The sequence below is a fragment of the Copidosoma floridanum genome, unplaced genomic scaffold (assembly GCF_036245765.1).
Source record: "Copidosoma floridanum isolate Cflo_tuat_1 unplaced genomic scaffold, Cflo_Japanese_pri ptg000020l, whole genome shotgun sequence".
Lineage (NCBI taxonomy): Eukaryota > Metazoa > Arthropoda > Insecta > Hymenoptera > Encyrtidae > Copidosoma > Copidosoma floridanum.
The window spans coordinates 25,954,514-25,967,408 of NW_028321897.1; the positions used below are offsets into that span (position 1 = coordinate 25,954,514).

Consider the following 12,895-nt stretch of genomic DNA (forward strand, 5'->3'; position numbering starts at 1 on the left):
CATCAGCAAGAGTGTCCTAGGCGTGAAATTTGGTTATTAAATAATAATTTTGTTATTAGATTATATTGGTTATTTGCTGAGCATCTTACAAACGTCTTTAAGTGCTCCCAAGGAAAGCTGAAGTTTTTCAAATCTAGTAAAAGCTCCCTCTCTTCCACCCCCATCAATAACTTATATTATTTAGTTCTTAGATTATTATTGTGTTATTTATTGAGTAATATTATTTATTATGTTTTTTACGAGATTTTCAAAATACCTCCGAGAAAATCATAAGTGTTAACAATCTGATAGAAGCCCCGCCACAGCTTCTTTTAAAACTGCAGATATAATATTTTTTAATAACTTTTATGTTTATTTGTTGATTTAAAAATTTTTTTTAAATTTTTTTCTACATAAGTTTTTAAATCTTAAAAGCTTCCTCCAACAATTCCATAAAAGAGTTAAGTTAATTATAATTTTCTTATACCACCCATGACGCAAATAAGAGTAGTACTCCATACGTAAGTGGTGCGAAAATCTACTGACTAATATAGTTGTGATGAACTGAACAATTCATATAACTTGACAATAACAAAAAAAGAATAAAAAGTTTACATTTACTCCTCGTAGCATAAAGTATTTTAAATACTTTAAGATTAATTCATTTATTTCAAGTAACATTTAATTATATCGTTATTTTTAGCATGGTCATGTTAAAACAAAGAACTTATTAAAAAAAAATTACAGTTGAATTATGTACAATATAGGTTACAACTAATATTTATAAGTTATAACTTGTTGAACGTCTACAAATTGTTTTTTATCTTTATTAATCAATATGTTTTACCATGGTCTATGATTCTTGTAATAATAGTAATTTAAAAAAATGACTAATTATTTTTTTACATCAACGATCAAACAAAACTCAACAGGCTTATTGAATCCTTTTAATTTATCTACTTTTAAACCATGAATACGCAAAAAAATTATTGTAGCTCGGAAAAGATAATTGATAATAACAGTGATTATATTTTTGCAATATAATTTCTTTCATGTAGATTTATTAAGGATTGTAGTAAAAAATTAATATCTGATACCTTCCTCTTAAAGTTTTTTCAAAAGTAAAATTATAAAAATTCAAGGGCTGAATGTGACTTGAAGTAAGTTCTACCTGCAAAAACTTCAGTCGAAGTTGAAAAGTTGAAACATGAAAAATTACTTTATACGACTGATTCAAAGATAGAAGCTGGCTGAAATGTCACAGAAGAAAATATGGATAAAGATAAAGAACTGGCGTTAAATCTGATATTAAGTAGATTATCCTTAGAATATCACAAAAGAGTGTACTATATTACTGATTCTGCGGAGATGCTTTAGAGGATCAAAATAATTAAAAGAAGTAAAATCAAAGCAAATTCTTATCAAACACAAAACAAACTCCACTCTATCAGCTTTGCTTCAAAAAAACAAACTGTTACCAAGTTTTGCGAGAAGTTTGACGAACTGGTTAGAGAGTTTGAGGTGGTGAGCAAGTCGCATTACCACTTGATTGTTGTTGGTGTTTCAGACGTACAAATTGTGAGTTTCAATAGATTCTTGGATAGCCAACATAGCTTGGATAGCCAGAGCGTTTACTCCCAAGATCAGTAGCTAGTACTGCTACAAGCCGTGGTCAAATGGCGCTACAATTGTTACTGCAAATGCAGCTACTACCATTACGCTGTGCTTTAAATGTAACGACGAAAGTCTCTTCAAGAGGCTGTCCAAGGAAAGAGCAAAACCTTCGCAAGTGTTACCCTTACAATTGGTTCGTACAAAACTTAAAGGAGTACATTAGACCATATAGAGGTTGTTCAAATAAAAATAAAAATACTGGTTGGGATTTCAATTGTTACAAGGGTGATAATTTTGTTAATAATAAAAATAGTGACAAGAAATGGAAGCATAATGGAGATAATTAAATACTAGCAAGAGAATCAAAAACTACAGCAATAAAAAACTGTCTAATAGATACAAGTCTAACGGTAAAACGATGCCAATGATAAAAAATGTAGTGAAGATATATATTCTTATGCATGTAGTAGTCTGCATAAAATTAACCCCAAAACTATGCTCTCTTAGTACGTAGAGAATAATTTGATAGTTGTGGTCGAAGAATTCTTGAGTTCGGAGGAGACTCAGGTGCTACTCAACATTTCTCTTAACATTTCGTCATACATTGTAACTATGTTTCGCGGTTCTTAACTTTGTGTATCTTTTCCTAATATTTGATTATTATTATTTTCTTATCATTTTATTCTACTGATGCTGTACTTAAGCAACTAGTAAGCGCCCCGGGTTGTGTAGTGATCGGTGCTTGTGTCATTTTATTTGTCATCTCAGTTAACAAAGTAACCAGTCAGCGCCTCGGGTTGGGTGGTGATTAGCGCTTGTGTTATTTGGTTTATCATATTAATTAACAAAGTGACTAGCCAGCGCCCCAGATTTCGTGGTGATTGGCGCTTGTGTCTTTGAATTTATTTTATTAATTAATAAAGCGATTAAAAAGCACTCCAGGTTGTGTAGTGATTGACACTTGTATCTTCCAATTCAGTTTAACAATTAATCAAGCGACCAGTAAGCGTTTCGGGTTGTGTGGTGAATTGCGAGTGTGTCTTTGAATTCTTTTTATTAATTTATAAAGGGACCAGTAAGCGCCCTAGGTTGACCCCTAGAACAGCGTTGTAACAGTAACAAGCAAGCTTACCACTAAGCTAACGCCACTCCTCGTCCAAACGCCTATTATTTTCAGTGTCAAGTTGTTATTCTTTTTGGAGTCTCAAACAAGTTTAGAGACACCAAAGGTCTCATCTATTATGACAATTGAAAAAGTCTATAATTCTAAAGATACTCATAATAAAATATGCATTTGTTTAAAAGGTCTAAATTATAAAATTTCGATAATTCCTTTAAAAAACAATGTTTTGTACAAATATGGTAGTCTTTGTACCATAGGCACAAAGTCGAAAAATCTCGCCCGAATGGCGGGGTTTTTGTATGTTCATACCCAAGGTGTGAACGTCGTTTCTTACAAAGGCGCAAAGATTTTGTATATTAGGTAAGAAAACTTATCTATTAAACATTTTTAATGAGAACTCATTGCTTTTTAAATCCATTTCACAGTTTTCACTGAGATATTGTTTGTACTGTGACACAATGGTAAAGATATTTTTTTGACACTTTCGTAATACTCGGATGATAGCTTGCGTATTTTTAGCCTAAATATGAGTGTGAATGTGAGTTGTCTAAACATGAATTTTATCTTGCCTTGTTCTTCTTGTACTTTATTTTAAAAAAGCACACAAACTGCATTAGGCATTATGTTAAGGCACAACTTATTGCAAAATAGCTTATTATTCATTTTACAGTAAATCACCTCCTCCTAACTCTGGATGACTTGCCTCATATGTACGTAAGCTATGAATATTAAATAAATATTGTATTATATAAAAATATCTTTTTTGAAAATTCTCGGGTACTGAAAAAAGTTTATCGTGTGTTTAGCTTGAAATTAATTCAAGAATTTTTGAAACTTTTTCCACTGGTATGAATACAAAAGCGCTCGTAGTAAATGTCTGACTTACGAATTGTAGCTATGACACCATTTATAATGGCAAGTTAAAAGTTAAACATAACTCTTTGAATGCACAGTTGGATTTCTCAGCGTTCCGCTTCAGACAGTGCGACTTCTAATACTTTGTTAGATGCCTCTTCGTGTTTACTCGCTATTAGACTGGGTATCTATCAAAAGATGCGTGAATTATATAGTGCCGCATGTCTTGATCTTTCCCCATTAAAATTGTTTTTGTTATTTATTTAAAGCACTTGAAAATACTTTTTATCGATCTATCAGTGTTGAACTCACTTGTGTTTTCGTTATGGTATCGTCTTGTGTGGTTGTTTTGTTTCTTTTTAAACTTTAATGAATTTATAAAGTAACGTAAATTTTAAACTAAGTATTTGTAAGTTGACACCTACTGTTTACAAGGGTACACACCGTTGATGTCTTATTGCCTGTGTTAGTGACTATTTTGATTGAGCTGGACTTCTAGTGCGCAGTGAGTTTTAATTCTGTATTCATGTTCTGGTTTAATATTCGTGTTGATTTTTATTATTTTAGTAGCGTGGCTTACATTATATCTATTATATTTATTTAGTATATCTGTGACTCATAACGTCGTATCACTGTAATGACTGGCATCTGTAAAAAGTGTAAACGATTGATTAGAATGAAGTCTTGGACTTGTTCGCTTTCAGATTGCAGTAATAGCTTTCACCCAGGTTGTATTCAGTCACACTTCAGTTCGCATCGTGCTACTGATTGTTGTGCGCGAGCCTTTAGGTGCGAGATAAAATGCAATATTAGTAGCGACGATCCTAGATTGCTAGACGTATTCACGTCGCATGCCAATTTTTACGACTCTGCAAGGGGTATAACCCAACCTCAAATGGGTGCTACATATAATGGGTTTGATTTGGATGATGATTGAATTAGTGGATCTCATTTTGTACATGATTTGCAAGGTCGGGCTGCCTCTCTGCCTCCGGCTGTATATTTACAGCGGGGGCGCACTGATGAATATGCTTGAGGACGGAGGGACAGATTAGGGGCTGTGCCACAAATTAATTTTCCAATGCGCGGCAGTGGCACGAGTGGTATTGATGATCAGAGAGGTGGAGTGATTGTGAGGGGATGCGAAGAAGTCGGAATGCCGGTTGGATGACGTGAGTTTAACGAGAATCAGCGTTTTGCGTCGCTTTTTCAACTATGGCAGACAAACAATAGTAAACTTGAGGAAATTGCTGCACAGGCTAGTGTACAATCGCAACGAATTGACTCGCTTGAGGTTGCGACTAGTCAGCTGCGTCGAGAGATGGATGAAGTTAAGCAACAGCGTACTGCTTTGTCGCAGCCTGAGTTGAAGGTGACTGGTGTACTGGCCGATTTCAGCGAGTCTTTCGCGTCTCTCTTCAAGAAAATTCTGACTATCCTGAACCTTCTTAAGCTTAACGATGATGTGCTGGAGGTCAGGCAGATTCCTGTTAGGAAGCGTCAAGCTGAAGGCCCGCCTGGCTCCTCGGCAGCGGCCCGTCCTGGAGACACTGACCCTGGCTCGCTGTCTGCATAAGATGTTCATTTTAAGTCAATATGCGTTCAAGATCACGTATTACGAGCTGCGTGATGGCATGTCAAACTAAAACTAAGCACCTTACTGCCAGAGGCCCAATTGGACTCAACCGTTCGTTTTTATGAGATCCTACCTGACACTGTCTACAGGCTCTTTCTTCAAACAAAAGACCGGACTCCTGCAAGGGGTTATAAATATGTCTGAAATAGGGAGGACAATATATACGTGCGGAAGGACGATAGATTGGAAAGAATAGCGATTTACGCGAAGGCTGATCTGGCGAGGTTGGTTTAACATGCAACCCCATCCTCCGCTGCTGCTGGTCGTCCGTTGCGTCCTGTAATTCGCGTAGCGCATCTCAATGCAAACTCGGTAGCTGATCACTATGATGAGATCAAGAGCTTTCTAATTAGTTTTAGAATTAATATTTTATGTGTTTCCGAAACATGGTTTACCCCAGCAAGAAGTTCTTCGCTCTATGAGATTCTGGGATATAACTTTGTTACCGTCTGGGGTATCATTTTAATAATTATTATATATTAAAATAACCATTTTTCTTTAATTTCGGTCGTTTTACATAAATTTGAATTTTGAAATATCGCGCGCAGCTCCGACTTCAAACTTTGCACTTAATAGTACCGTCTACCGCTCGCCAGGTGGCAACTACTGGTCTTTAGTGAACATCGCAAGTAAGAAGGCAACGTAAAGTATATAAGAAGAACTGGTGACGACCCTCGAGATCGCCTCAGATCATGCATAAACGTGCAATGCATGAATCACTCACTTGGTATAATTAAAATATACGAAGCAGTGGTAGTAGAAAAGTACATATTCAATAAAAATCACTGTACACTAAACCACTCTATTACTTTTTTTAAACCTCACCATACTCCCCTCCTATCTCTCTCTCACGTCTCATTAGTTTATATATATTGCCTTTGGTCCAAGACCCAGAAATCTCTCAACATCAGGACGATCTTTAAGGTGACATCGAAAACCCCAGCAAGGTCAACTAGGTCGTAAGAGATTACGGCTCTGACATTACCCTACTTCAACGCTCTACACTTCGACGAAGCCAGCGTACCCACTGCACCGACGACGTCAGCGCGATACCACCTTCATCGTTCGTCCACGAAGGGAGGACTTGGCTCTTCCAAAGTGACAGCGGTTACTACACCCCCCTTGTTCAAAACCGCCCACCCCCAAAGGCCACTTTTAACAATTTAGTTAAAAATGACCGGGGCTTGCTCTCCAAAACAGGAATGAGACAATATATGCAGGGAGGAGGGGTTGCCCTTTACATCTTTACAGGCTTAGAATTTCACGTACTGGAGGCTCCACAAATTGCACAAATGAATGAGACTGAGTATGTAATGGTGGAAATAGCCTCTTTACTTTCATAGAAGCTTCTTCTTGCAGCTGTCTATAGACGTCCAAAGGGGCAAGTACTCACATCATTTTTTGAATTTTTTTAATAAACATGCACTTTATTGTTCAGGTTCTATAATAGCGGGTGACCTTAATGCTGATCTTCTTGAGCGGGAGTATCACTCTGACCACAATCATCGCCTGATTTCGGAGTATTCCCTTTACTTGGTGCCATGTGATGCTGCCCACCATACTGACACATCTCATACTTGGCTGGATACTATTATTGTCGATGCGAGTGACAGGGTCCAGCGGGTGCAGCAGTCCCAGGTGCCATTAATATCTGGTCATGATTACCTTTTCATTGACTATGAATTCCTCGCGCCTACTACGTTGGACCGGGGCCTACGTACGTTGGCCGTTTACTTTGACTTTCGTCGCGCATTTGACACGATCGGTCATACGGCCCTCTTGTTGGCTCGTTTTAATTTCTCAGCTGAGGCTATCCACTGGGCTCACTCTTACATCTCCGATCGTTCAATGGCTGTGCTGGGGCTGGATGGTGAGCTTACTGAGGCATGTTTTGTTGCCACGGGATTTTTTTTAGGGGTCATCACAGGGTCCTATTTTGTTTTTGATTTTTATCAACTCCATTCTCTCTGTTTTGAAATTTAGTAAAGCAATCTTGTTCGCGGATAACCTGCAGTTGTACATCCAATGCAAGCCATCTGACTTGGGGGCGACTATACAACTATTGAATGCTGATATTATGGCAGTAGTCGGATGGACGGGCGACTGGGGACTCATGCTTAACGATGAGAAAATTTATGCGATTCTATATGCCTCAGACTAGTCTTGAAACCATCATGTGTCGAGGGTGTGCTCCAGGGTTCACAGCGTGCTTCATCGTCTTCGCCGCGCGCTTTCGGTACGTTTTCGTTCGATGCTGGCGAGTGCATTGACTGTCCCTCACTTTCATTGTTGCTGCCTGGTGCTTACTGACATGTCTGACTATCTCGAGTTAAAGCTCAAGTGGTTGCTAAATACGGTTGTGCGTTATGTGTTTTGTCTGAGGCGCGATGCAGAATTGAAGTCTTATTTTAGATGTTAAGGTTGTCTTACTTTGACCTTCCTTAGGCTATTAATGAATCGCACGTTAACGACTGGCCGCCCGGATCACCTTATGGGACCTTTTCTAGAGGTGGTGGATGTGCGAAGGTCCGAAAGGGTTGGGGCTTCTTCGCTACGTAGGCCGGTGGCCCGTACTGCTGCTTACCAGCGTTCCTTCACACTCACGGCACTATAAATCTGGGAAGAATTGCCCTTCGATATTAAAATGATCGAGTCACAGTCCTCATTCAAGGAGTCTCTTTACAAATACTTACTTGATTTAAGTTAGCTCTACCTTGCAAACCATCCAGTGGCTTTTGTGTAAAAATGACATTGTTATTTAACTTAAATAGTTATAACTTTTTAATCTGATAAGCTTATAAGAGATGCTTATGCTTGTGTGGCTTTTACGTTCTGCTGTATTAAGAATTACTTATTGAATTTATACTTAATTTTTTTAATAATATTTTTATTTTATTATTCGCATGTATTTCTTTGCCATTCAGATCTTGAATCCTTGGCATAATAAAATCTGTTATCTATCTATCTATCTCTCTCTACCTAGCCTCATCACCTGGTCAAACGTCCGCGAGTTCAGCCCAGCGCGATGTCGTCCGGGGTCCTCGAGCGGGTCGTTCGTCCTACGGCTTCACTCTTTCTCTTCTTTCTCTTTCTTACCCTCTTCTTCTTGTCTCAGCGGCTTGCGTAGTCCTCGACCTTGAGACTTCGTCGTCCAGGGAGAACACAGCAGCTGCTAGACTCACGCGCATTCCTCTCTCTTCTCTAAACACTCTACGCACCTTCTCGAAAACTTTCTCAACTCTCTCTCTCTCAACTCTCGCCACGAAAATCCGTAAAATTACCCACGCTCTTACTGCTCACACTTAAGCGTACAGCTCGAGGCTCTACTTCAGACTGGCTTGCGATCTCTCGTTCGAGCAATGGCCGCCACCGCTGCTGCTGCCACGTATCTCCCCTCGCAGTTACTCTCGACGTAGCAGCTGCTGTGTGTTCTGGTAGTCGCGTTCGCATTTTTCTTGTACTTTCCTGCTGGCGCTGCTGTGTCTCTGCATCTCAGCTGATTGTCCATTAACGTCCTCTCCTCATCCTCTCAGCGTATATACAGATCCTGAAAAACAAACAAATTCGGAGAAGCTTCGACTTTCTGCTCTTTGTATGTACGTTGCATTAGCGAGAGCACTTTGGAACGTGGAGGCCATTTTTCCTCGTGACAGTAAATGACCAGTATTCATTGTAGTTACTGTAGCTTACACTTTTTTTTTCTATACCTCGAATGAACGGCTGTACCTAGCCTTTCTGAATATTTAGTGTTCAAAATTTCATTGATGTACAAATATAGAGCTCTCATCTTTATGATAATTTCGGCATTATAATGAGTTTTACTTGCTACTTTTTAAAAGTTCACAGAAATTTCAACACAAGAAGTTTTTTTACCATAGGCACAAAGTGCCACGGCAACTTTGCTTTATCGGACCACATGTGATTTATTAAAAGTGGTATACTGGCCGCAAAAGAGTACTTATGGGCACAAAATTGCACTTTGCGCTCTGGGTATGTAAAATAATACACGTGACTCAGGCAAAAATATAGAACAACTGTGTTTTTTGAGTAATCATGTTTGTCCTTTATGCCCTAGTGATGTAATGTACCACTGATATAAGATAAGACTAGGACTTTTATAACAAAACAATAAATTTATTGGATAAGCTCATCATAACATTCATACCTTCAAATTTATTAATTTTGGTGTCTGTTACTAGATGATAATCTATTAAACGGAACGTAGATGGAATTCACTACTTATAAAGTTTTGTCTAACATGGTAATACAAAATCTACTAAGATTTTTTACAAAATTATCACTTAATACGCACACTGTACATACTGCGGCACAAATAGAATATTGCTACAGGCGTTAAATTTACACTTAGCGCTAATTAATAGAGGCAAAGAAAAAGGGGGAATCATACACTGAAAAAAATTTCGAGGATCTGCCTCTCTGAAGTTGAGGAACAGTGCCCCCATCATTGCTGAGCAGCCACTACTCGAAGTTCGAGTAGCTGACACTCGATGAAACAGTAGCAGGCACACTTTCTCATCGAGTATCAGTTCCTTTAAAAATCTAGGAATATGACATAGAGATTGACTCATTAAAAGAAGACGCATGTAGTTGATTTTTACTTATCTCTATGAAATTACGAATATTTATTAAATTTAAAAAAACTTGCAAAAATTATTAAAAAAGGAATATAACATGGGTTAATGAGATGTATGGAAAAACATTTTTCTTTATTTTTATTATATAATTTATTTCACAAGCCTAACCTTAAACATACTAAAGACTCTACATTTTGCTCACCTCCAGAGTTTGGCGTGATACTTTTTTACTTTTTATTATAAATAGAGCTGGTTCCATATCTATGAAAAAATTAAGATTCATACTCATATTTTCATTAGCATTTCATTGGACAACGTATGAATGGTAATGCGAATGGAAGTACACCTCTATAAATTTCCATAGTCGCATAATAACTATTTTTAACACATATTATTCTACTGATTTTACCAAATAAGTGTACCCAGAAAAGGATTCCACAGATATTTTAGCAGATATTTACATTTACACTTTACTTATTTATATACTTACGCTTAATGCTGTCACGCAGAAAAAATAAATCAGGATACCTATCAAAAAAATTATCCATGATGAACAAATAAAATTACACTTATCACTTGGGTTTCCTAACCTTGATTTCCATGTGGGCTATATGCTGCGAAACAGTACGCTAGGGACGGCCACTCAAAGCAGCGAGGATCTGTCACCCATCAGTCATTAGATGGCAGCTCCTCTTTGTGAGGTATCAGACACTCGCTGTCGAGTGTCAGCTCCTCGATAGCCGAGGAGCGGCCACTCTGAATTATGAGCAACTACCAGCATGCGTATCGAGTGGATGTTCCACGGTTCGGAGTAGCTGCTCCTCGAAATTTTTTTCAGTGTGGGAAAAAAGGAGTGGAAACAAACTCATTTTGGTCTCGACCATAAGCTGAACTTTTCAGTATGCCGTGCTTGTGTCTTATTAGGTTTTGAAGTACCACGTAATTATTACATTCCGACTAAGTTTTATTTATAACTTTTTATGAAACAAATGACAATAAAGCTTTTGATTTTTTGTTTGAAACTTTTATTGTATTGACCCTTCACATTTTTAGACATGTCTGTTTTGTCTTTTGGTACTAAATCTTCAAGTGTCTATTTACTCCTTCTTTATTTTTTTGTTACCTTGTAAAAATGTAATCATATTACAAATTTTAACTTATGTCTTATAGATACCCCTGATCGTAAAGGAAGAAATACTTCTTCTTTTTTTTTAATAATTTTTTTACGTTGGAGCGAAAATATCGAATGTTCTATAAATATTTAATCTTTTATTTTATTGTTACGTAATTCTTAAAAAAAAGTCAATGTTATTTCAATAATGTTATAAAAAATTGTACACACATGGTCCAGAGTACATATTGAAAGAATAAGTTTTTTTGGATCGGGGTAATTGATATTAAATGGGTTTGACAGAGGTCTTCACCACTTATCATACATCACTTCGAAAAAATACCTTAGTTTGTTGACAAACAAATTATACAAATAGATTGCGCACTGTACCGAGTAAACTATATATATTTTATTCGTTTTCTAACTAATAATAATAATCGAACATCGAACGCTGTGCATACAAGGCTACAATGCCGAATCAACGAATTTCTTGCTTACTTTTGCTTGGGAGCCTCGTCTCGGCCAGGGATTTTTCCGTAGCGGACTTATATGCTATTAGAGTATAACTACAATGCCAGCTTGGCTGAAATCGTAACACCTGTAGTGCACACAAGGGTTTCACAAAATCTATTAAGGATAAGCGCGTTAATTGGAGCAAAGCTCACACTTACAATAAATCAATATCTAGCTAACACACTCATCACATTATCAAAATAGAAAATCTCGCCAAATAAGCGGTAGAAACACAATATCGCAGTCGTCGTGTATTAGACTAATAAGTCGCGTAGGATATACACATAAAATAAACAAAAATGATCGTGATAAAAGTCACTAAGCAAAATAACTAAAGAATGCCCAAGAGATAAGCTATACAGTGGGATGCGAGACTCACGGTGACATGAACGCTGATGTAGGGAGCAAGCCGCAAACGAGCGAATCTATCTTATGTGACCAGCACTTAAAAAATCGACGTATGCCAAATCGAGTGCGGGAACTATTGTTTATGATAAAAGAGCGCTTGAAAACTCTGATTGCAAAGATCGGCCGGCTAGGGTACACGGCTTGATTGATAATTAAACAATCATGGGCAATAATTACAACCCAATGCCTAAAAGAGTGTTAGACTCTAGAGCCTCTCTCACATCGAGAAATTTACTCACGGATCCGTGTTCCCTTTGCTTTGATTGAAAAAACGACTGCTCTATTGATCCAGGATTCAACTACTCGCTCTCACTGCTCCACAGCGGCTTGCTCTTCCCTTAAGCCCTTCCCTTTTTGCCGCCGATTGACGTTCTCAATGCGCCATGATACTTCGTGGCTTAGATCGGCGCAGGAAGCTAGAGGGAAATCAATATATAAAGATGTTAAGTACATATGTTCACGCGTGTGTATATGGGAATCACCTTGCAATATAAAGACTAATATCTATGTAAAATGAAGTGTACGGATGTATGACTTAAGTATCACGCAGTATTTCATAAGTTTCTTACTTTACAAACAACTAAGAAAAATAAAATATGGGATCAGTAACTTAATGTTATGACTAAAGGCATAAAATTTACTGATTAATATATGGTTGGATATTTGTATTGCAACAAATGTTTATTAAAACTATTTTTTTTTTTTTTTCTAATTAAGAGTGTAATACACCTGTCTAGTTATTACGCTTTTTCATTGCTTGATAAAATTATTAATGTATAAGACAGATGTGAAGCATAAAATTAGTTATAAGGAAAATCTTTTTCAAAATACATCGTTAATAACTGATCCGTACTTACTGCGTATGATTGAAAAAGCCATGAAGGAATAAATGAACCCATTTGATATAAACGTCTTGCCACTCCTTTATGTAAACTACTCTTGTCTTTTTTTTCGTATTTCTCCATCAAACTTTGTAGAAGATTCCAAGCAAGGTTAGGTGGACTAGTAGTTAAGAGGCTTAGATCTTGAAAGTTTTCAATGATTAGATATATTGTTCATAA

The 12,895-nt window shown here is 37.2% G+C and overlaps 1 protein-coding gene across 4 annotated transcripts in view; it reads right to left on the reverse strand.

The window, feature by feature from the left end:
• The window catches only part of Nup160 (nuclear pore complex protein Nup160), a 345,777-nt gene that overhangs the window by 23,266 nt on the left and 309,616 nt on the right, over positions 1 to 12,895 (reverse strand). For all 4 annotated transcript variants that reach the window (XM_089593858.1, XM_089593859.1, XM_089593856.1 and 1 more), the window contains one exon: positions 12,692 to 12,858. In XM_089593858.1, the coding sequence (XP_089449984.1) occupies positions 12,692 to 12,858 (167 nt within the window). The remainder of the gene's footprint in view (positions 1 to 12,691; positions 12,859 to 12,895) is intronic.